Genomic DNA, 24,306 nt, shown 5'->3' with positions numbered 1-24,306 from the left:
TTCCTAGGCCCCGTCACGGTCTCCCACTCTAGGATATGGACTCTGTGGTGAGGGCAGGCCACAGTGGCCCGCACTCTGCAGAGCAGCCAGCGGTGTACGTGGCCGACAGAAGCTGCCCGGAGGGACTGGCTGGACCAAGCGCAGCCTCGACAATGGCGGCGCCTCAAGCTGTTGGAAAAGTAACACTTCCCTCTGCATCTCTGGGAAGGGGAGCAGCATGTGCAGACAAACAGGCCTAGATGCCAACAGGTACGCTCCAGCCCCAGCACCTTTGGGCTGTGGGGCCTGGAGAGGCAGCCTCCCAGCTTTCCTCAGAGCACTGTGGCTGAGCTCGGCTGGCTGGTGGAGGCCACAGGGCTGCCCACTCCTGGGGGCGCTGCTGCCCTTATCTGGTCTCATGACCCAGCTCTGCTGGGGTCTCTTCCCGAGGGTGGAGCTTCCTGCCCAGTGTGCTGAGTCAGCTCTGCAGGACTGGGCTGGGCGGCAGCCGGGCTCCCTGGGGCCCACAAGGGTCCCCTGCTCCCACACGCCCTGCTGGGAAGGAGGCCACATCCAAGGAGGTGGAGGCTGCTCCCGCCCTGCTGGTGAGCGGGGCCATGGGCAAGCAACGGGCCAGGAGCACAGTGGCAGCTTTCTCTTTCTCCATTTTGTTTTTTTCAAAAGCACGGACTCAGGCCCCCTGCCATGACACACAGCATCACTGTCCCCAGGGGCGGCCACTGCCGTGCCGACTGGGACAGGGCACAGGCTGCTGGGCGATGGCTGTCATACTGCAATGCGCGTGGGTGTACTAGGCTGCTTCAGCCGCAGGGTTCCGCACAGCCAGCCGGCGAAGTCCACCTCCTCCCCCTCAGAGCGCTTGATGAAGGCATGGTTCTGAAAGAGGCAGGGTGTTGGTCACCGCCGGAGAGGCCAGCCCTGCCCAGGTGGTCCCGGCCTCCACCTGCTCCATTCCACAAACTGCCTCTAGAAGAGCTGCACGTCCCCAGGTTGGGGGCAGCTCCTCCAGGGGAGGGTAGCCTGAAGCCCTATGACCCTCTCCTGACGGGGTAGGTTTGGGTGGGAAATGGAAGGATACAGAAGCCGGGGCCTGGTCACAGGGAACAAGGCCACACCTCTCCTTTATCTTGGATGGCCTACTTTTTTGTTTGTTTTTTTTTAAGTCAGGGTTTCTCTGTGTAGCCCTAGCTGTAGACCTGGACTCACTCTGCAGACCAGGCTGCCTCTGCCTCCCGAGTGCTGGGATTAAAGGTGTGCGCCATGTGCCACCACACAGCTGCTTCCTTTGTTTTTAAGACAGGGTTTCCCATAGCTGAGGCTGGCCTTGAACGTCTGTGTAGTCAGATGACCCTGAGATTTCTATCCTTTTGCTTCAATCCCCAGGGTGCTAGGGAAATGGGGGTGCCTAAGTGGGCTTCCCCAGTACTGGCATGGCAGGCACGCACCACCACGCCCAACTAGAAGGCACTTGTGTCCATCTCTGGGCCTCTGGGGGTGGCTCAAGTGTGCACACAACCTGTGCCTAGCATGGCTTTCTTTTTCAGGGGCCTAAGAAACAGACAGATGGTGCTTAAACCAGATTAGGTCTGTCCAAGGAGGGGGGTGTTCGCTAAGATCTGCCCAGAAGTCTCAGAGTGGCTGCTCTTCCCATCTTGTGGGAGAAGGGTGTCCAGGGTGCAGGTCTATGTGTGTCTTCATGTCAAGGACAATTCCAGCCTCACAGGTGGCCCAGGCCCTGGGTGGTGGCTGCACAGAGGTGGCTGAGACCCTGGAGGTGTTGTGTCCTGTCAGACAGCCCCAGTCCCCTGGCCCAGGACACAACTGCACTCACCATCAGCATCTTCAGGTCTGCGCGCTCCGCTGGGTTCTTAATGAGGCTGGGTGAGGGGACAAGGTGCCAATGTCACTCAGCAGCCATCGTTGGGCTGCCCACTGGGAGCCCCTGACTTCTTGAGATGACAGGGTCTTCTGTATCCCAGGGTGACCTTGAGCTCACTGGCTCGTCCTCCCAGATTGCCGGGATGTCAGGCATGTGCCCCCAGCCCCCTCCCCCACAGCTAAAGTCCTAGTGAATTTAAGCAGAGAGCTTGGTGACTCCATCCAGAAAACCGCTGTGAGAGGTTGGTCTGCGGGGGGCTCACTCCACTAACAGGCAGAAATGGTGCCTTCTGGGACATCCAGGTAAGCTGCCGCCTGGCCCCATGTGCTCCAGAAACAGCACGTAGCAGCTGACTGTTCTTAAAGAGCTGTGGAGTTGAGCCGCAGCTCAGCTACCCCCAACCTACACGCCCACTGGCTGGGACAGGACCTGTGCTGCTCGTAGGCCCTCAACCAGCACACACTGGCATCCTGACCATTCAAGCCTGGCACCTGGGTGTGAGATTCTGGCTTCCCATGTGGCCTCAGGTGTGGGGACAGTTCAACCCCTGGCTGGAGTGTGGGGCTGCCTCCTCCCCTCCATGCCACGGGCCCCATCTCACCATTTATTGACAAACTCCTGGAAGTCTGAGCTGAACACACCACTGGGCAGCTTTGGAGGTGGCTGTGGAGGACAGGGAAGGGTCACCTGAGCGGCTGCAGGGATGCTGGCCGCTCCCTCAGTGGGCTGGGCTGTGCTGGGTCAGCTTTTCCCAACACTATCAAGTGAGTGGGCAGGATCGGCCTGTGGTGCGGCCAGGCCCTTCCTGTGAAGGGAGGCTCCAGGGCTTCTCCAAGAAGTGCTGGCTGAGCAGAAGCGTCAGTGCCAGGAACAGTGACAGCCCTGTCACAGCCCACAACGTCGAGGCCTCTTTACAAGGAGCTAGGAGGGTCCAAAGCCCGTCTTCTGCCACTGTCCTTTGTCCCTGAGGATAATCATGTAGATTGCATGTGACTTTGGTCCCCTTCTGGAGACCTGCTTAGATAGTTTTTGTTCCACTGCTGGCTGCTTTTGAGTCAGGGTCTCGCACTGGAGCTGACACTGGTCTGGAAGACGCTATGTGATAATCCTCCTGCTTCAGCCTCTGACCCCAGGACACTGGGCTGAAGGTCTAACCCCAGGAGCTCCCTGGACCCAAAAGAAGGGCAGCAGCTAGCTTCCCATGGGACACAGTGTGGACAAGGGGGTAGCCTGCTGTGTCTGTGGTCCTATGCGGGTGACCGCTCTTGGGCACAGCATTAGCCTAGGCTGGCCCACGATGACCTCCAACTCGTTTCCTGCCTGCATTGCCGAGCAGCTGGGTCACAGGGCAGATGAAGACACAGAGAGCTTCCTACTGAGTTGGGCCTCGAGGTGCCCAGCCCACAGCATCCCTCCCTCGGGCATCCAGCTAATTCCTTGAGCCAAGTGCCCGGAGACCAAGGGCACACACCTCATTCACGATGTAGTCCAGAAGTTCAAAGATGGCCATGGCCGGTCGGCTGTCCATTCCATGACCTACTTGACAGGACAAAGAACAAATAACTGGGGAGGGTGCACAAAGCTTACCGAGGGTGACCCTGGTCCCCCCACCTGGCTTCAGTCCTGCACTCTCACAGGCATGTGCCAAGAAGCTGGTCATGTGGGTGGAAATGCTCTGTGCCTGCTAGCAGTGGGCAGGGCTGGTGACTGAGCAGGGACACTGAAGTGACCTTGCATAGCTGCTGAGGCCTTGGAACAGGAGACTGGTGGACGGCGACCCCTGCCAAAGGCCCTGATGGCCAGAAGCCCAACTGTGCCATTCGCCCATCCTGCCATGGGCTGCTTTGGGACTTAGGCAGGAAAGGTACCCGCCAGTGAGCTGGCCTGGTCTCACGACACAGCTAGCCAAAGGACTGGGGCCAGCTGAGAAGCATGTCCTGCGATCTGGTTTCAGGGTGAGCAGGCAGTGTGGGGCACAGGGTGGGGAGGGGGCTCTCTGCTCAGTGAAGGCATGTGAACTACACACCACCACTGAGACACACAGGGGCCTCCAAGACATTGTGCTTACTAAGTCCCAGACACAAGTCACACAGCACAGACTCCACGTCAGGAAATGTCAGAACAAGAGAATCCAGGGGGCACTGGGTGTGAGGGGCTGGGGAACTGAACACGACATCCTCTGGGGGGGGGGGGGGGTTGAATGTTCCAGAACCAGCTAGCGATGACAGCCACTCTTATCTTTGGATGTGCTAACCACAGGGCAGCAGGGCCTCCAGGAAGCAAGACATAGTGTTTGTGTCCTGCCTCACTGGCTACAAAGTCACCCACTCTCTCCCACTGCCAGTACCCAGGTGCTCTACAGAGGCTCTGTCCCATGCCAGGACCCTGTCCCTTGTCCCCCAGTGGCTAAGGTGGCCACTCCAAGGGTTGGGTTGTCTCCCGTTTTCCCGGAAACTGGATTCCCTTCAGTCTGCACACCCTGTGCCACCGAGGCTACCGGGGGCCCAGGGATGTCACCAGAGTACCTCGGTCTGGGGCCCCCTGGATGACACTCTGTGGCTGTGCAGGCCGCAGGCAGTGACTGGCTCCCTCTGCACTGCGGCCGGCCCCCACTTAGCCATTTTCATGAGGAAAGGCTGGGAAAGCCAGCAGCTGGCCAGGGCTTGCTTCAGACTGGAGGCTCTCGGCCTTCCAGCTGGCGGCAACAGGTGCAGCCGCCCTGGACGGAGGGGGAGACACGCATTGCCCGCAGCTCTGTCCCCAGAAAGCCTGGGACCATCTGAAGACTGCTGACCACAGCATGCCCTGTCCAGGGGCAGCTGCTACAGAGAGGGCTGGGAGGGTGGCAGCTGGTCCCCTCCCGTCCCTCCCCAGCTAGCTGTAATGTCTCGTACCACTGATGGGGCGTCCAGGGGGCCTGGGCCTCGGCGAGACACTGTGCGGCTCTCCGTCTGACCCGTCAACCATAGGCCTGCCAAAGCTGGCCTCTAGTTCCTTGGCGTCAGGTGGGGGGATGGGGTACCTCCCGATGGCCAGCTCCACCAATGACAGTCCCATGCTCCAGATGTCCGACTGCACAGAGTAGTGTGTGCCCTGCAGCCGCTCTGGCTGTCGGAGAGACAGACAGCGCTGGGGCTGGTAGCAACAGGGCAGGGGCCACATGCACCGCCACAGGGGGCCTCACTGAGGATGCGCGGAGGGGGCCAGACACTCACGGACATGTAGGAGCGTGTCCCCACAAATGAGTTGGCCATGGAGTCAATCAGCTGGCCGCTCACCCCGAAGTCGCACAGCTTGATCTCGCCACGGGAGTTCACCAGGATATTGGAGGGCTTCACGTCTGGAGAAAGGGCCAGAGTAAGGCTGCGCCCTCGGTGGCCCGCCTGCGCCGACCTTCACCTGCTTACCTCTGTGCATGATCTGGTGCTTCTCCCGGAGGTACGCCAGGCCTCGGAGCACCTGCAGGGAGGCCAGAGCGTGACCAGCCAGCCCATGTGTCAGGAGCACCGGCCATGGCGGCTGGGTGACAGTTCCCCCAAGTCCCACACAGGCACCTGGGGCAAGCACATGGTCACTGCCTGCAGTTGAAAGTGCAAGGCCAAGGGCAGCCTCAAACTCGCTACGATTCTCCTGCCTCAGCTCCTCACATGCTGATATGACAGGCATGTGCTAGCATGCCTAAAAATACTTTTTTTCTTTTCAGACAGGGTCTCACTGTGCGGCCCTGCCTGCCCTATGTCCTGAGTGCGGAGTGGGTGCACACTGCTCATCCAGTTCCATCACAGGGAAGATAGGTGTGGCGACAGGCCACAGCTCATGGTAGGGCCAACAGAGAACCTCAAATGGATGGGGCCAGGATTTGCTTAAGCTCCCAGGAAGGGGCTGCAGCAGGAGCAGTAGCAGCCAGCAAACTCACCGCAATGCTGACCTTCCCCAAGATGTCCTCAGGGATCCGCTTGGCCTCCTTCAGGACCTGGTCCAGCGAGCCACCGTCCTGCATGGAGACAACAGCAGCTGAGCAGTTGGCTTTGTCAAGAAGCCCAACTCAAAGCTCAGCCACGCCGGCCTCAGCAGGCAGGCCTGTGGTGTGGGACTCTCAGAGCCCAGAGCCTATGACTGTGACAGCAACAAACGCACCTATGTCAAGGGCTGTGGGGAAAGGGGCAACACCGGGGATCTCTGGGCAGGACACGACCTGAAACCTGTGGGCCATGCCCCACAGAAGGGCAGTGGTGAGGTGGCCAACTGGCCACAGTGCAGAAACAGGACCCACAAGTTACCAACCTGACTGGCCCTCACAGCCAGGGTGTGGCCCTGATTCCACTCAACAGATGAGGAAATACTGTCCTGACTCCAGCTGGGCCAGGACACTAGGCAGTCATGGCCAGGCTGGTACACCCGACATAGAAAGCAGGACCTCAGGAGGTGAGGTCAGGGAGGGCCTCCTCTGTCATGGGGCTCAGAGGGACACAGGGAAGGTCCAGAGCACCTGGCCATCTCTGAGGTGGCTGGAACTCAAGGTGGCCCAGGTCTTCCAGTGAATCTCTCCTGCTGAGCACAGGGTCACTGGAGCCCTAGGTTTTAGCTAGCTAGCTATTTTACTTACCTATTTATTCTTACTTCTATTTTTTGGCTTTCTCAAGACAGGAGGTCTTTGTGTTACCCTGGCTGTTCTGGAACTCAGGAGGTCCACGTGCCTCTGCTGAGTGCTGGGATTAGGGCATGCGCCACCACTGCCTGGATCTGTTGTGATTCTATGGACTGAGACTGGAGGAGACAATGGCTGGGTCTAGCTACTGTCCACTGAGGGGAAGAACAGGCTACTGTCTCCGGAGGGCAACAGGTCCATCACTTCCGTTAGGCCACACTAGGCCTGCAGGGTGCTGAGCAGCTGCCTTACCCCAGGAGTTCCTCAGTGTGACAGCTACAGGCATCTCTAGGCATGACTGAGTCTCTGGTGGACAGCCCCATCCTGGGGTTGAACGTGGATGCTCTCAGGCAGGTCACAGTGTCCCAGGACAAGATGGAGAACGGGGGGGCGGGGGGGTGGTGGGGGTGGTGGTGCTGCCAGCCAGTCCCTGCGTGCACTTTCAGAGACTATCACAGAGTGCCAGCATGTTTTCTTGTGAAAGATTCAAACAGAGAATCCAGGCTGAGCCCCCAGAACTTCCTACTTCCTACACAGGCCCCCTTCAGTACCTTCTGTCGCTCTGGAACTGCACAGGCGCTGCAGAGGACAGCTAAGCGGCCCAGCAGGCTCCTGGTGGGTGGGCCCGCACTTATGACACACAGCGGCTTCTCTTCTGCAGTGACAACTAGGGCTGCAGTGTGGCATCAGAAAGGGGGCAGGGCCTCTGACAGGCGCCCTGGAGGGAAGTCTGGTCTTGGATGGGGATGGCAGGAGCCCAGCTTCTCCCTCCCCTTCTCCTTGGCTTCCAGGTGTAGGGTGAGCAGCTGTGCCCTGCAGTACCCTCTGCTCAAGCTAGGGCTGGAACACTCCAGATCAATGACAAGGGCTCTGTGCACACGAGCCTGTGGGCAGAGAGCAGTGCTCCTGTCAGGCTAGGGCCAGGCCACTGGCATGGACACAGCTATGGCCTGGCTGTCATCTTACCCTTCCCAAGGTCCTGCTGAATGCGGCCCACTGCTACCCACAAAGTGGCACCAGAGGTCACAGTGCATCCTCCTCTCCCTGATGAAAGGTTCTCCAGGGCATGCTGCCTAACGTAAGCCAGTGACACCCAGCGAGGCCAGCCCGCTGCTATCTGTCGCCAAGCTCCGCAGCACCCCAGAACTAGGAGCCCAGAGTGACTGGACGGCACAGTCACTCTCTGATTTCAGCCTCTGTAGCCAAATAAATCCTGTTTCTGTGTCACCCTCTACAGAAAACTGAAAGTGGACAAGGGCCAGGACCAGCCTAATGGCCACCCAACACCACCCCCAGGGGTAAGCTTTCCTCCCAGGACACACCCATACCAGGTGACCTGATTTAATCCAAACTCCATCAGCAGGGAAGGCAGAGTGGCCTTTTTCTTCTCTCCTTCTTTGAGACAGGGCCTCATGTGGCCTTACTCCTACCTCCCCAGCACCGGGATGTGGACACATACCAGGCCTGGCTTAGTTCTGTTTTCAGATAGAGCCTTGCTTTGTAGATCAAGCTGGCCTCAAATTCCAGGCAATCCTGCCTCTGGGACCTTCCTGTCCCAACACTGTTGCCCTAGTGTGAGAGGCACCTGCAGGCACAGCGGGCTCCCATGCCCCTTGTAGTAAGTACAGAGCCTAGCTGGGCTGCCAGCCGGCCACTCTGGCGATGAAGAGTCAAGTGCCTTGACACAGGATGGAGTCCCTTTCCTGCAAAGGACAGGAGGCCTGTAACCCAACAGTCGCCCATCTATAAAGGGATGGGACCAACACCTGCTCATCCCTGAAGCAAGCAGCGTAAGGCTCAGGGGAGAGACAGGCCAAGGCCAGGTGAGGACCTCCCAACAACTGGGCACACCTTCCTCAAATTCACTGCCTGCTTCCTGTACAAAATGGTCCCTAGGTCAGTGTATTGGCAATGCACGGGTAAGGGCTGTGGGAGCTGCCAAGCTTTCAGGGGAGTCTCAAGGTTCTTTTGGTTGTTGTTTTGTTTTTCGAGACAGGGTTTCTCTGTGTGGCCTTGCCTGCCCCAGACTTGCTTTATAGACCAGGTTGGCCACAGGCTCACAATGATCTGCCTGCCTCTGCCTCCCGAGTGCTGTGATTACAAGCTTGGGCCACCATGTGCGGCTGAGTCTCAGGGTTCTCCCACCTGGCTCAGCAGGTTGGGGTCTCGTTTCGCTCAGACCCTCCATCACGCCCAACTCTAGAGACCCAAACTTATGGAGAGTGAGGAGTGCGGTGCGGCTACCATCTGAGGTTGGGGCCCGTGGGCCTGGGTACATCCTTCCTAGCTCAGAGCGAGGCAAACAGCTAGTGGTCAGGAACCCACTCCCCACCGCAACCACAAACGCAGGTCACACAGCATGGCCCCACGCTCCCGCCTGGAGCGGTGGGTGAGGGGTGGGGTGAAGAGAGGTCTCACCATGTGCTCCATGCAGATGCTGATCTCGCCGTCGCTGTAGAAGGCCCCGTAGAAGCCCACGATGTAGGGCGAGTTGCACTCGTGCAGCACCTGCAGCTCCCGGATGATCTGGTTGCGGACAGCCGGCTTGATCTCCAGGTGGATCAGCTGCAAGGATGAGGAGTGGCTGCTGAGGAGGACCACCCATCTTTAACCAAGGTGTTTAACCAGCTCCCAGACACTCCCAGGCCCTTCCTCCAGGCCCGCCATTCCCAGGGCGCAGCCTCAGTGGCCACTCAGGAAAGGCTATGAGGAAGCAATCAGCGCCCACAAGCCTGGAACCTGGTGCCAGTGGGGAGCAGCCATGGCCAGGCCCGTTAGAGCCACACGGGGCCAATCGTGGGCACTCGGGCAGCCTGCAGACAAGGGAGGTCCCTACACGGGCAGGGCAGGGAGACAGCTGCTGTAGTGGTAATGGCTGCTGGGGAACCTAACAGAAACCCCAGCAAAGGGTCACCGGGTAACTGTAACTAGTGAGCAGGAAGGGTGGTCAGGGTAGGGTGGGGAGGCCTTTCCACAAAGGGGACAGGGAGCCAATCTAGGGGTGAGCCACCTACAGGTGAGCCACCACTGGGGCATGAAAGTGCCGGATGAGCTCAGGGCAGGTGAGAGTGACCCTGGCCAAAGAACAACAAAAGCAGGCAAAACAGGTGGAAATGGTATTTCCACACAAAGGCTGAACCCCATCACCTGAGATCCGCAAACGCTCACTGGGGCCTAGCGCAGCAGGCCAAGCTGGCCTGCACTTCCTTGTGCCTCGCCCCCCACACTTCACTGACTTGACACTCAACCACCGTGGTCTACTCTCAACTGTGGTGGGGGCAGGGCACCCCGGCCTTTCTCCTCAGCGCCAGCGCCACATGTGTGTATGTGAGTCTGTGTGGCAGGACTGTATCTCTTGGTGTCCACAGGACTGGGGCCTATGGGGGTCCAAGCCCACCCTGAGAACCGTGGGCACTAGAGGAGGATGTGGAGCAGAGACAGGAATTGGTCAGGCCTTCTGAGAAGGGCGGTGGCTGCAGGTGAGGCTAGGCAAGGTCACAAGACCTGAGGTCAACAATGAGGGAGGCTCTCAACTGCCACACAGGGGCTTGGAGAACATTATCTGATGTCTGTGGGGTATCATGGACGCTGACAGAAGTAAGGGCAGTGAGGTGAGCCTTTTAAAAATGCATGGCTGCCACCCTGAAGAGAGGACAGAAGCAAGCGCCCCCACCTCCACCCTGTCTGCTGATGTGCAGTCCCACTCATGATGGCAGCCAGGACCAGGACCGTTCTCCCGCCACACCAAGGTCCTTCGCAGTGGCTGGTGGCTGCTTAGCCAGGGGTGCTGAGCACTGGCAGCACAGAACCCTGGGAGCCTGGAGTGCCCAGGGACGAGCCAGGAACAGGGGCGGGAAGTCTCAGCTCCATGCTGAGCCTGCAGGAGGGTCTCATAAGGCCGACGCCATCTGCCCAATCCAGAAACTTCTCTGCCAACTCCTCAGTCCTGCAGTGTGCAGACTGACAGCGGAGGAGCCGTTTGGTCAGCAGCACGTGGCCCTGGTCTCTCAGCCCCGTCTGTCTCCAGCATCTGAATGCGTGGCGGCTAGCTTGTGCATCTCGGACACAGGCCTTGGACATTTGGATCTCTGCTGTATGAACCATCTGAGGTGGCCCTGGCATGGGGTGACTACATGTCTGTGTCCCCTGCTGGTGGGAGTCAGCCCTTGAGCAGGACCAGCCTCCTCTACCAGGACATGTAGAGAGGGGCACCAGGGCTGGAAGATACTTTCTTTGTGAGTAGAACTGTACAGTCTGCATGATGGGAAGGCCCACGGGACGCTGTGATGAGTTCATGGCAGCCTGTCCCGAGCCTGGACCACAGAGCACTTCTGCTCCCAAGAGCATGCGATCCTAAGCCAGTGCCAGCCTGCTCTCCCTGTGCCATGAGCCTGTCACCAGCTTCCAAAAGTCACACACGAGCACCAGCTCTGCATACACTGCCCTTGTCGGGAGCAGTTGGCATGGAGACATGGCCTCCGGCTGTACAAGCTGTGGGCAGAAGGCTGCCTGTTGTGGAGAAGCTTCCAGCCCAGGTGAGTTACACGCCCTGCTGGGCTCCAGCCATGGAGGGGCCTAGGACTGCTGGTCGAGGATGTTGCTAGAGGCTGGACCGGTCACAGAAAGAAGAGTTGGAGTGGACGTGTTGGGTCCTGTCCACTGCAGCAGACCGCCGCTCACCGATGGCAGAGCAGGGCATGCTGGCCAAGGGAGTGTGGACAATTCTCAAAGTAGCCCATATGGGGATGACCTGTGTGCAGGCGGCGGCTGAGGCTCAGCTTCCACACACTGGCCACCTGAGGCATCCTGTCAGGGATGCCTGGAAGAGGCGAGGACGGTCCTGGGTCCCCACAGGGACCTGGGCTCCCTGCTGCCCTGTCAATGCCACAGCAGAGCTCTGTGCGAGGCAGGTGGATTCCAGGGTGCGGCAGCGCCCCTGCGGAGCCGGCAGAGAACTCTGGCAGGAAGAGGTGGCTCTGCTTGCTAAACAGCCCACTGCAGACTTGAAGAAAGGTCAGCTGTGTTCCTGCCCCAGCCGCCCAGTGTGCAGGTCACCACTGGCTATGTCCTGCTGTCCCCTTTCCACCCCTTAAAGGGACTCCTGCTCTAGGAGAGAAGAGCCGGCAGGCAGGCAGGGGCCCACGCTCAGCTGGCGGGATCCTGCAGCGTGAGGATCTTCAGGAACAGGGGGAAGCCTAGAGCCCGGTGGGCGTGCACGCATGCGCCTGGCGAGCTTTCAGATCAAAGAAAAGCAGGTGACCCCTGTCGCAGCGTGGCTCATCCAATCGGCAGAAGGTAGGAAGCAGGAACACTGCTCCCAAGTGGCTTCGGGAAACCTTGTGAGGCTGCAGCGTGCCTGCCTTCCCTGCAGACTGCAGCCGAGTGCTCGGCAGCCTCCCAACTTCCAGCCGGCTCCACGTCCACCTGCAGCCGTTCTGCTTCTCCGAAGACCAGGCGGAAGGCTTGGCTTGCCGTTCGCTGTTCCACACGGGGTCTCGCGGGGCCCAGGGTGGCCTTCAACTCAGTACGTAGCTGAGGACTGGCACTCTTGATCCTCTACGCCTGCACTACAGGCCTGGTTTGCGAGCTACTGGGGATGGAGCCCGGGCTTCGAGTGTGTCAGGCCAGCACTCTGCCCACTGGGTCAACGCCGCCCAGCACATCGTCCTAGACTAAGAGACGAGTAAACTCCACGTGTGGCCCTTCTCTAGCTGGCTGTCAGCGGGTCGCACTGCAGCCTGACAGCAGTTTTGAACTGGATGGGGAAGAACATGGGGTCGGGGGCATGCCAGGCCGGCACCTGCCAGGGCACCGTGTCCCTGCTCCAGAATCTGGCAGAGGCAGGGATCTCTGCGAGTCCAGGCCAGCCTGCTCACAGAGCAAGTTCTAAGTCGCCAGGGCTACAGTGAGACCTGGCTCCAGCATCACAGAAGCTGAGGACAGGACACACGCCCACCCTGACCCCCTCACCTTTCTGGCCATGATGAGGCCTGACGGCCTGTGCCGGGCCTTAGTGACCACGCCGCCATTGCCGGCCCCCAGCTCTGAGATCCTGTCAAAGTCGTCGTCCCTGAGCTCTCCGACCTTGGCCTTCTGGGTGAGGAAGGCCTCCAGCCGCCTCCGCTGCTGCTCATCCAGGTCCAGCTCCTCTAGCTTCTTCTGCAGGTCCACCAGGTTCGCCCTGCAGAGCCAGGAGCACAGGGTGAGCCGAGGACCCGAGCCCACGCCATGTGGAGGAACTGTGACAAGCTGCTCCAGAGAACCCAGGACACCTCAGGAACACATGAGGAGGCCAAGGGGCCAGAGGCCAGGCGTACCATGGCCCTGGCCAGGACCTTGTCTGTGCTGAGGGCATTTCAAGTGGCTTTGGATCCTACAGTAACAGCAGCCATGTCACCGTGCTAATCCATCTGAGGCCTCCCACACACCAGCCATGCCCCCACCCAACCCCTCACTGGGGATTCTAGGCAGGGGCTCTATCTTTTGGGACAGGGTCTAAAACTTACCCAGACTGCTCCTGAACTCACTCTGTAGCCTAGGCTGGCTTGAAATGGTGCTCCTCCTGCCTCAACCTCATGAACCTGTTCCCACCTCTCTGTCTTCACCCTCAAACAAGCCACCCGACCATCCCACCCTGTCCTTCCTTTCTCAAGGGCGCGCCCCCTATGACAGGAATGTACTGGTCATCCTCCCAGGACCCCAGGTGCACAGCAGCCCTTGGAGGGCCTCAGCACCTTCAGGCTTCTAGTCCTCCTCAGCTTCTAGGAAGCACCCCAAGACCTCCCTTGCCTCCCAATGGCTGCTCTAACCCATTAGCTTTGGCCAGCAGGATACAACCTCCAAGACCTAGCTTCAGGGCGCTGCACCCCTTCTCTGCACCCCGTATCTGCACTGTGGGCTCCAGGCTCCCAGGAACTCTCTCCAACTCCTCAGGTCCTCCCCGGGCCATTCCTATGACTTCCAGACCGGAAGCCCACTCTTTCCTAGAACAGCATCCCCCAGCCTCCCACCATTCTCTAGCACCCCAGGCTATCTTTATGCTCTGCAGGCCCCTCAACACCTATCATGTACCCCACCAAGCTAACTTGTCCCTCATGCCGTGGGACTGTGGGAAGTCCTTCCATCACGCTGGGACTCCCACAGAGGGGTGCCTCTCCCAGTCTTTTCTGACAGAGGCCTCCCCGGGGAATCACTCAAGGATCCTAAGCCTGTCCTCTCCCAAAACACCCACTTTCACCTCAGAAAGCCCAGCCTTCTCCCTCTGTCTCCTCCCAGCTAACCCTTACCCCCAACCTTATTTGAGGAACCCTCTTGCAACCTGACCCACTTCCACCCCGTGGACCCCTCATCCTACCCCACCATCGTGAATCAGCTGCCCCTAGGACTACCTCCCGGTCACTGCCCACTTTCCACTAGGTCATCATGTCCCCCCCTTGTCCCTTACAGGCGAGGACCTCCTCCACCGCCCCTTGCCCCATAAAACAGGTTCCTCCCCTCTGGCCCTGTCCAGTCTTGCCTCCTGGGGCTCTGGCCAGGCACTACAGGTTCCATTCTTTAAAAGCTCCGCTCACCTCACACCCAGGCCACTGCCTGTAATCATCACACCCCGCACACCCGGAAAGGCCCACCCTTTCCCGGACTTTTTTCCCACCGAGCCACCCTCTCAGACCCCACTCCCCGTCCCAATCCAAACCCCTGGCTCAGCTACGGACACTCGCAGACCCCTGGGTTACTCTGCTCCACTCTGCTAGGCTCAGGCTGCTCAAGGCCCCGCCCCTCTACGCTCACGGACCGCAGGGCTCTCATCTCAGGCCACGCCCCCCTCCCCAAAGGCCAAGCTGTCAGCCCACAGGCCTCACCTCTCTGACCCCGCACCCCCAAGGCTTCGCGCTAGCGCTCAAGGCCACGCCCCTCTCCCCTCAGCACACCTCAACCCTGGGATGTGACCACGCCCCCCTCCCCGAGGCCCGCCCCTGTGCTCGCAGGCCCCGCCCACTCACTCGGAGGCGCCCTCGCTGGTAGGGGACGGGCCCTCGGCGATGGTAGGGTTGATGGTGAGCGCCGGTAACACCGGCTTCCTCCGGGCCAGCATCGGGGCTCCGCGGCCGGCGGCGGCGCCTCAGCCGGGGCCCATAGGGGGCGGTGCGACGCGGGCCCGGGACTGCGGCCTAGGCCGGGCGGACGCGGGGGGCGGCCGAGCCGGGGGCGCCGGGGTGAGGGGACCGCCGCCGAGGCCAAACGAAGCTGACGCTGCAGCCCAGACGGGAGGCGGGGAGCAGGGGGCGGCCACGAGATCGCGGCCGGACTCTCGCGAGATCTCCTCCCCGAGGCTCCGCCCCCCCAGCTGAGGAGGCGCATGCGCACTGTAGGAGCAAGGGCGGAGGCGGACGCTGCGCTGCGTCCAGGGCACATGCGATCCGCTGTGCGGCCGGGTTCCCACGCCCGGCTGCGCATGCGCCCCAGATGCGTGCTGCTTAATGACCGCCGGCTGACGGTGAGGCACAGAGACCGGGGTTCTGGGATGCCCAGGAAGAACATTGCAGGACGTCGCGCCACCACCACCAGTCAAATGAGACTTGTCTAGTTTTAGAATTTTTTCTAGATTCGGCCTCTCGGTCACTGAGCCTACTCTAGAACTGCTGATCCTCCTGCCTCATCCTGCTTTGCTGGCGCCTCATGTCCTGTAGGCGAGAGCGCCGCCCACTAAGCCCTACTCCCTGGTGTTTATATTTCGAGACCGTGTGTACCCCACACTTGGGGAAGGCACAGTTGTTGTCCACGCTTTGTTTCCAGTCCCGCAATCCTCCAGTCTCAGCCTCTGGTACAATCTCACTGTTCTGCAGCAACCCCGCAGCCCCTCGTGGAAGCTCTTGTCCCCTTCCCAGTCCCTGACAGTCACCATTTCAGCGTCTGAATCCGAACATTTTGTGATTAGGGTGATTAAGTGATTAGGGTCACTTGCTGTCTGGCTCATTTTACAGAGACCTATTTCTTCAAGGTCCATCCACAGAGGTATAGATGTCAGAGCCCCGCTCTTTTTTCTGGCTGAATAATATTCCTCTGTGTGGGCGCACCACTCAGGGTTGGCTCATTTGTCGAGGATCATGCTCTTGCGATGAGGAAGTATACAAATGGACTCTGTGGGGCAGGCCTGTAATCCCAGCACTCAGGGAGGCAGAGGCAGGCCTGGTCTACAAAGTGAGTCCAGGACAGCCAGGGCTACACAGAACAAAAAAACAAAAAAAACAAAAACCCACCAAACCACTGAGGTGGCACTGACCTGTCACCTTAGCACTCAGGAGGCTGAGGAAGCAGGATCTAGAGTTAAGGGCTACCCTGGGCTACGTAGCAAGACTGTCTCAGAGTTGGGGCACAGCCCAGCAGTGGGATGCTTTCTGGCTAGTGCTGGGTGGACCCCAGGACTGCCCAGCGACCGACCAACTGACCCTAGTGACTGCGTGGTGGAGCAGGTGACCATTCTGCCCACGAGGCCCCACCTCCGCCAGTCAGCTATCTTCTGAGTTTGTGAAGTGGTTCGCCGGCCAGGCTGGGAGAGAGACCCAGTGTTGTCGTGCATTCAAACACCACTGCAGCTGGAAGTGCTGGCCTCAGAACAGCGTCTTCCTGAATGAAAGCCCTCCCCCACCAGCTTCACACAGTGCAGATATGGTTGGGGGGGTCCTCTCTACTGTGGGGGTCCTAAGGACTGAACTCAGGTCCTCAGGCTTGGGTGTAAGCCCCGCTACCTGCTGAGCCCTCTCGCTGACCACCGGCTGCCCGGCTGCCCACTCATTCTTCAGCAGTCTCCTGCCGGTCAACTGGACAAGCACACCTGAGATGCGTCTGGGGTCTCCAGCTCTGGGGTGGGAATACCTTGTTTTCCAGCAGCTCCAGGGACACTCCTTCACTCTGGTTTATCTTCAGCTCCATGTAATCTTTTTTATTGACCCATAATGGACCATAATAAACGCACCCTGGGGAAGGTGCAGTTCCAGGAACTGTTAAGGAGGGTGCAGGCCTGTGGAACCCTTCCCCTCCGAGCTGGGTGTGTCCCAGTTATTGGCTTCTGCCCACAGTGAGCAAGGGTGCCACGCTCCTGCTCCTGGTCTATGTGAGCTTTTAACTGGGAAGGACCCTGACATCCCAGATGGTTGAAGGACACAAGCAAGAGCTTCACAAGTCCAAAGGCTGTGAGGTCACAGACAGCAGATAAGGACAAGTCAGGCCCTGCCACAGGAGAGAGCAGTCAGGGATACCAGTCCCTAAAGCCAGAGCACTCAGGAGGCAGTGGCTGACAGATCTCCAGGAAGCCAAAGCCAGCCTTGTCTGCACAGCTAGTTGCAGGCCACCAGGGCTATGTACTGAAACCCTGTACAAAAAAAAAACAAAAAGTATACAGGGCCTGCTGGAAACCATCCACCCAGGCTAGGTCAGGAGTGGAGCCCCCGCCTAGGCTCCGCAGAGAGGGAGCTGGAGGCGTGGTCAGGGGTGGAGCTCCAGGAAGCCTTGGGCTTAATTCCTGGTACTAAATAATAATAAAAACATAGCCACCGGGATTCCTTCGGAGGTCACTGGTCCTCACTGTTCCGTACTATAGACCTCTGACTATGCTTTCACTTTTCTGTGGGTCTAACCTTGTCTAAGGACAAACCAGCAGGATGATGTCAGAGGTGCATGTTTCCCTTCAGCTCCTTGGACCACCACAGCCGTGGTGGACATGGGCACATTATACACCCTGGGCATTCCTGTCCCAGGTGCTGACCCCCCCCGCCCCCATTGTCTAGCCCTTCACAGGAGGTTTTATGGCTGGGGTCACAGGGCACCTCACGCTAGCCGCCTCCCAATATTAACCACCCAGCACTTTCTGCTGGCAATCTTTCCATATCTAGCTCCTGACTTATCAACAGTTCCAATGACCTTCTTCTGGGTCCCTTGTTCCAGACACAAGGGGAAATAATTATGTAATGGCTTTCTTGATAATACTAGCTCAAGGTGACACTTGTGTCGACGGGGCAAAAAGGGAGAAGGGGTAACTCACCTAGGTGGTGGCTGAGCTCCTTGCAAAACCATCCTGTCCCATCGGGGAAACTCCACGACCCTGCTGAGTGCCTAACACCCCAGCAGAATCCATTCCTACAGATAAACAGAAGAAACACAGGAAGGATTCGTGGGGTTTTCATTTGTTTGTTTTGTTTTTCAGTTTTCGAGACAGGGTTTCTCTGTGTAGCCTTGGCTGTCCTGGACTTTGTAGACCAGGCTGGTCTCGAACTCACAGCAATCACCTGCTTCTGCCTCCCCTCCCTGAGTTGCCGGGATTACAGGCGCAGGCCACCATGCCCTCCAAGGCTTCGTGTTTTCTTACTTTGCGTATGTGTGTGTGAGCATGTGTGTGTCACAGAGCATGTGTGGAGGTCAGAGAGTTTCTTGTGGGGACTCCCGCCTTCCATCACATGGAACCCCGACTGGACCTCAGGTCTGCTGCCTGGACTGCAAGCTCCTTCGCTTGCTGAGCTCTTCCTCTGACCCTCTAGCCCCATTTGTGTTGAATGAAAATGACTCAACACTGTTCACCATTTGAAGGCAGTGAGATCAAAGGGCAGTGAGGACAGATGAGAAGATGTGTCCTGTCCAGCAACTGGGGTTTGGACCTCAGCCAGCCTAGGCAACATACAGAGACCTAGCTTCAATGGGAGGGTGTCGGTGGATTTCTGGATATTTGATTGTTTTTGTCCTGTTTCCCTATACCTCCCCTAACCCCTCCAATGCAACACCAAGTAGAAGAGAAAACCAGTTAGAGGGGAGAGGTGCTGTCAGTATCTTTAGACTTCTTCCTGCTGATGAGGAGCATTGAGTTCATAGGGGTGAGATTGCTCTTCATCATCTAAATGTCTCAAACCAGCAAACAACCGAAACAGCAAAAGGAGCCTTTTTTTTCCCCTCTCAAGAATCCTCAGAATTCCAAACATAAACTCTCTTCAGCTGGCAAAGTCATGCCCCTGCCAGAGCACAGGTTACACTTGGCTGCCTTGAACCATGTGGAACAGCCCCGTGTCCCACACCTGGGATTAAAGCAAAAACAGTCATATAACACATCTATGCCCTTACGTAAACCAAAACTTGTTCCTACAGGGGCGGGTGTGTGACGCAGGGCTGGGTGGGCAGAGCTCACCAGCGCACAGGAGGCTCCAGGACTGTCCTAGCACTACCTAAGTCAGGTGCGGGGGTGACGAGTGCCCCTCAGCACATAGGACGTGGACCAGGAGGGTCAGGAGTTCAAGGTCATCCTCTTTATAGGCTGAGTTGGGGGATAGCCTGAGCTACAGGAGGCACTGGAAAAACAAACCAACAACAAAAGAGCCAAGCCTTGCTGGGTGCGATAGCACACACCTTTAGTTCCAGCTCTCAGGAGGCAGAGGCAGGAGGATTTCTGTGAGTTCAAGGCCAACCTGGTGTACAGAGTGAGCCCAGGACAGCTCGGACTGTTAACACAGGTTGTGCAGCCTGTGTGGCTGGTGTCCACGGGATAGGAGAGGACATCCGGAGCCACTGGAGCTGGAACTACAGATAGGTGTGAGCCATCGTGTCCGTGCTGGGAACTGAACCCAGGTTCTCCGGAAGAGCAGCAGGTGCCCTTAGCCACCGAGTTATTGCTCCAGCCCCAACACTTTCCTCCATGCATTCCTGTCATCAGTGACAGACGTTGCAGTGAGAAAGGTACTGAAAGTCAGCACCAGGAGCAAGGGGAGTCACAGTGACAGGGTTCTTGGGTCTTTGGAACTGGGAGGTTCGCGGAAGCATTTGGGTTATGAAGTCTCCAGCTGCTGGAGAGATGGCTCGGTGCACAGGAGTGCTTGTGGGCTGTAGCAGAGGGCTGGAATTCCTTCCCCAGCGTGCATGTCAGACACTTCAACAACCAACCGCCAGTGCTAGGGGCTGTGGCAGGAAACAGGCTGAGTAGGTTCTGGGGGTGGGGGAGCCCCATGGAGGGGCAGAGCTACCAAGCCTGGAGGAGCCCAGATGACTCTGTCCTGAGCCACAGAGGCTAGACACGGAGCTGGACGATTTGGGGTTTGCTGGGCATTGGTCTTGGGATAATTCCTGTGCTGTGTTCGGGTTTGTCCCTGTGGGAGGAGAAATGTGCACTCAGTGAATATAGGCTCTTTTACTTTACAGGAGTCACAGGAGATTTGCGCTGAGCTTTGCCCTTTTGGATTGTGTTGAGACTGTTACATGTTGTGGAAACTATTTGGCTGTTCATGTTCACTATTGATCCATAGATTATTATGTTGGCTATATTTAACCAGCTATCCTATCAATGAAAGAAGCAGACACCTGATAGATTTTTAATAAGCCTTATTTCACCCGGGGACAGGCAGATATTAACCCCTAAGCTACCTCGTTATCTCCCAGCCCCACATCCCAGGCCATTTGCTCTAATCATTCCTATCTGAGCTACTTCCCATCCAAAATAATATAACACTTGTACATGCGCTCCCTCTGGGATGCTGCTCTCCTCCAGTGAATTCCTCCCGGCCATGTGGTTCTGTAGGCTAACCCCTGGCTGTCTCTGCCTCCTCCTCCTCTCTCTTACCTGTCTCTCTCCTTCCCATGATCCTTCTGTCCTTCAAGCCCAAGAACCTTAGCTTTGCCTGCCTCACTTCTGCCCGGTCCAGGTGTGTAAGCAACTTTATTAGTCAATGAGGGAGAACTGTGGAGGCAAGGTTCCACAGCAGCATTTCAGGTACACGACGTTCGGCTCCTAAAAGACAGCAAGCAGAGCCCAGGGAGCAAAATCATTAACAATCAAATACAGAGCAGCAGACCATGCTGTAGCAGTTAGAGACTGTGGAAACTTCCTTTTCTGGAGACAGGGTCTCACTGTGTAGCCCTGGCTGTCCTGGAACTCACTCTGTAGAGCAGGCTGGCTTCAAGCTCAGAGATCCACCCGTCTCTGCCTCCCGAGTGCTGGGATTAAAGGCGTACACCACAGTCTTGTGGCTGACTCGGGGTGCTTTTGGAACTGGGCTGAATGCATTATTGTATTATGAGATGGCCACGAGCTGTTATGCTTATGTTTAATCCCAGCACACAGGAGGCTGAGGCAGGGGGATGTCTGTGGGTTTGAGGACAGCCTGGTCTACAGAGTGAGTTCCAGGCCAGCCAGGGCTACATTGTAAGACTCTGTCTCAAAACAAAAACAAGAAGCTGGTTGTGTTTGAGTTGAGGAGGGCGGGGTGGAGCTGGGGTGGCAGCCATTGATTGACGACAGGATTCAGCGACACCGAAGCACATCCCGGACCATGACTGTGAGAGTCTCTAGGCTGAATTAACTGAGGAAGACCCACACTTAGGGTGGGAGGCTGCAGTGGCGATTTGGGGATTTGAGGTTTTTTCTTTTTTAAGAGGGAAATGTAAGAATATGTTTTCAAGCTGGGCACAGTGACACACACCTTTAATCCCAGCTGCACAGCTGTAGGGTGTTTGGAATTCCAGGGACTTTTCGGAGGGCATATAAACCGAAGGCAGGGGTTGTTGGTTGCTGCTGGTCGAAACTTAACAGGTTGGTTAAGCAGGTGTGCACAAAAAAGAAACAAGAAGTAATCAGATATCCTGATGGCAGAGATCAAACTTGTCTGAAGGAGCTGGATGGCCCTAATCAGCAGGAAGTCCTCTAACCATAATGTCACCCTTCTGGCCCCCTTTCCTCACTATCCTTTTTTTTTTTTTTTTTTTTAAATCATTACTAGTGTTAGGGGTTGAAAGGAAAGAAGAAAAGGTGTAGAGAACAGCAGAAGCAAGAAGCACCCACCAACGAGCAAAATCCAGGCTACAGGTACCCCATCTTATGGGCTGGGGTCCCAGATTGAATGAAAGGGAGAGAGGGATCTGGGCGGCAGAGATCTCTCTTCCTCCTGACTGAGGGTCTGCGGTGGACAGACACTAGCACGTTCCTGGCACCCAATGGACCGTGCCCTCTCACGGAATGAGACTTCCTTCTTCACATCGCTCAGGGCAGAGATTCCATCACGGCAACAAGTAAGAAGCGAGGTACGGAACTGACATGCTTTTGGTCTAAGCATTGAGGGCTGTCGCTCACTCACCTGCTCAGGCCTCAGGAGCGGTGCAGACACAGCAGGCGCCACACAAGGACGGACAGACAAAGAGAAGGGAGCTGTGGGGAATGTGTGTGGAGGGGAGCCTGTGTCCCAGAGCCCTGGACACAGGCCAGCTCCCCCAGCCTCCGAGTCGGCAGGGAGGAGGTTCCTTTCCAGGACGAAGCCAAGGCTCGGAGCATGCTGGGAGACGCTGTGCACCTGCGTCCCAGCGCCGGCTGTGGGTTAAGCATTTGTCAGCTGTGTTCACAAACATCGTGATCACCGTGCTCCAGGAATGTCAACAGGAAAGCTGTGTATTTTGTGAATCTTATTTTGTGGTTTGTCAAGCCCCCCTTTTGTTTGTTTGTTTATTGAGACAGTTTCACTACACAGCCTTGGCCAACCTACAACTGTGTAGACCAGGCTGGCCTTGAACTCTCAGAGCTCCACTTGCTTCCGCCTCTTCAATAAAGGCAAGGTCACTACATCCAACCTGTTTTTGTTGTTCAAAAAGGGTCTTGCAGGTTACACACAACAAGGAATTAGAGATCCTGATTTCAAAGATCAAAGTGTCCCTCAGAGCCCAACACCCCAATCAGCAGGAAGTAGTCTAACAAATTCCTGATCCTCCTGCCCCACCCCCCAAGTACTGGGACGACAGGCAGGAAAGTGTGGTTTATTTGAGGGCCCTCACACAGCCTTCACTGCTACCGTACTGCGTGTTTACAAACACGGCTGAACCTTGTCTGCAGAACAAACCCTTCGCTGGAAACTGCATCGCGCTCTGCTTGCTGGGGAAGGAACACATTCCCTCACCACCTCGCAGGAATCAGTCAACAAACATGTCACGATTGCCCGGGGCCATCCACCAATTGTGTCACAGGGTGCAGTACAAGCAAAAGGCCCAGGAGAGGGCTCTGTGGGGAAGCACTTGCCCCACAAGCCTTCGGACTCAAGTTCAAGACCCCATTAATGTTCTTTTCCTAACTGTCTCCTACGGTTGACCCCGCATTGGGTGCCAAATGAGGCTTTTTGTAAACTTAGCTTTTTAGTCTTTTATTTTATTTTTATTTGGCTTTACAAGCTGACCACAATCCCCTCCCTCCTCTCCTTCCAGTTCCGCCCTCATGCCCTCTCCCCCTCCCCCCTCATCCCCAGGAAAAGGGAGGCCCCCATGGGTAACAGCTCACCGTGGTACATTAGGTCCCAGCGGGCACACCCTCGCCCACTGAGGCCAGACAAGGCAGCACAGCTGGGGGAAGGGATCCAGAGACAGCACAGTCAGAGACAGCCCCCGCTGCGGCTGTTAGGGGACGCACGGTGACCAGGCTTCACATCTGCTACATATGTGTAGGGCCAGGTCCAGCCCATGCATGCTCTTGGGTTAGTGGTTCAGTGTCTGGGAGCCCCTGTGGGCCCAGCTTAGTTTCCTCTGCGGGTCTTCTTGAGGGGTCCTTGACCCCTCAGGCTCATTCTTCCTCCCACTCTTCCCAAGGACTCCCGAGCCTGGCCTGTTGTTTGGCTGTGGGTCTCAGCATCTGTTTCCACCAGCTGCTGGGTGAAGCCTCTCTTTCTCATTCTGCTCGTTCAATTCACTCTCAACGGTCTCTTCGCTCTGCTCAGCCCCTCTCTTCTCTCCAGCCCTGCTCAGCCTTCTGTCTTCCTGTATCAGCTGTCCTCTCTGACCCCACGTCCCATCTCCTGGACCCCACTCCTGCCCACTCTCCAACCCTACTACCCTTTCCTCCTCCTCCTGTCTCTCAGCTCTCAAACTCCGCTGGCTTTTTATATCCCCTCCTGTTCCCAGACTGACACTGAAGGGAGGGCATAGGGTCATTTAAAGGGCCGGGCACATGAACTGTTTCGTACCACACCTCCCCTTTAGCCCCCAGCGAAGCTGCTCCCCTGTTCTTTCCAGGGCCTTTTCTCAGATTCTCGGGCATGTGATGCGATGCGATCTTTCTGTTGCTTCCTCAGGGGCATATCTACAGCTGAGGTAAGATCTTTTTTTCAGGTTTATTTATTTATTTATTTATTAGGTACACAGTGCTCTGTCTGCATGTCCACCTGCACAACAGAGCCGCATTCCATCACGTTACAAGTGGTTGGGAGCCACCATGTGGGTGCTGGGAACTGAACTCAGGACCTCTGGGAGAGCAGCCAGTGCTCTCAACCTCTGAGCCACCTTTCCAGGCCCTGAGATCAGATCTTAACAGTGGTGCTTCTCTCTCCTGTAACTTGGGTACTGGTGCTCGAACCTTGTACATTCTTGGACTGTCTAACCTTCTAGTATCTTGTGTTTTAGAGTTCCTCACTGAACTCTCTTTCTCTCTCTTTCTGTTTTTCTGTTTTTTTTTTTTTTTGTTTGTTTGTTTGTTTTTTTTGTTTTTTGAGCCTTGGCTATACCGGACTCACTTTGTAGACCAGGCTGGCCTCGAACTCACAGAGATCCGCCTGCCTCTGCCTCCCAAAGAGCTGGGATTACAGGCACGTGCTCTACAGCTCTGTGAACCTTTGCCTGGCAGCCCCATCTTGAGCTGCTGGATGCAGTGCTCAGCACAGCCTGTCTTAAAGTTCCGGCTCACAGGCCTGTCAGTGGTCAGGTGCTGGATGTTCAGGTGCAGGCTCTTCTGCCTGGCAGGGGAAGGCAGCGCCTGGTCGGGGGTCTCCTCTTTGCTTGCTTT

General features: G+C 57.2%; 1 protein-coding gene across 2 annotated transcripts; it reads right to left on the bottom strand.

Moving 5' to 3' along the window:
• Positions 1-626: 626 nt before the first annotated feature.
• On the bottom strand, positions 627-14,807 carry Map2k2 (mitogen-activated protein kinase kinase 2). Of its 2 annotated transcripts, none has more exons than XM_055607776.1 (11): positions 14,528-14,807; positions 12,498-12,708; positions 8,946-9,092; positions 5,796-5,873; positions 5,287-5,338; positions 5,095-5,219; positions 4,774-4,987; positions 3,351-3,418; positions 2,481-2,542; positions 1,832-1,877; positions 627-876 (listed from the first exon to the last, which is right to left on the bottom strand). In XM_055607776.1, the coding sequence occupies exons 1-11, from the start codon at positions 14,617-14,619 to the stop codon at positions 766-768; spliced, it is 1,206 nt and encodes a 401-aa protein (XP_055463751.1). In that variant the 5' UTR covers positions 14,620-14,807; the 3' UTR covers positions 627-765. The 2 variants fall into 2 exon arrangements, with proteins under 2 accessions (XP_055463751.1, XP_055463752.1); XM_055607777.1 differs by having other exon boundaries at positions 3,351-3,415.
• Between the last annotated feature and the right edge of the window lie 9,499 nt (positions 14,808-24,306).

Source organism: Psammomys obesus, unplaced genomic scaffold (genome assembly GCF_907164565.1).
Source record: "Psammomys obesus unplaced genomic scaffold, mPsaObe1.curated_primary_1811, whole genome shotgun sequence".
Classification (NCBI taxonomy): domain Eukaryota; kingdom Metazoa; phylum Chordata; class Mammalia; order Rodentia; family Muridae; genus Psammomys; species Psammomys obesus.
This window is presented reverse-complemented; position numbering and strand designations above follow the sequence as displayed.

Excerpts from the sequence above, each read along its gene's own strand:
- Map2k2 (XM_055607776.1), bottom strand. The coding sequence starts at position 14,619 with ATGCTGGCCCGGAGGAAGCCGGTGTTACCGGCGCTCACCATCAACCCT. Across the intron at positions 5,339-5,795 it reads TGGGGAAGGTCAGCATTGCG|GTGCTCCGAGGCCTGGCGTA; the intron begins GTGAGTTTGCTG and ends GCCTCCCTGCAG. Across the intron at positions 3,419-4,773 it reads CCCTGGACGCCCCATCAGTG|TAGGTCATGGAATGGACAGC; the intron begins GTACGAGACATT and ends TGTCCTGTCAAG.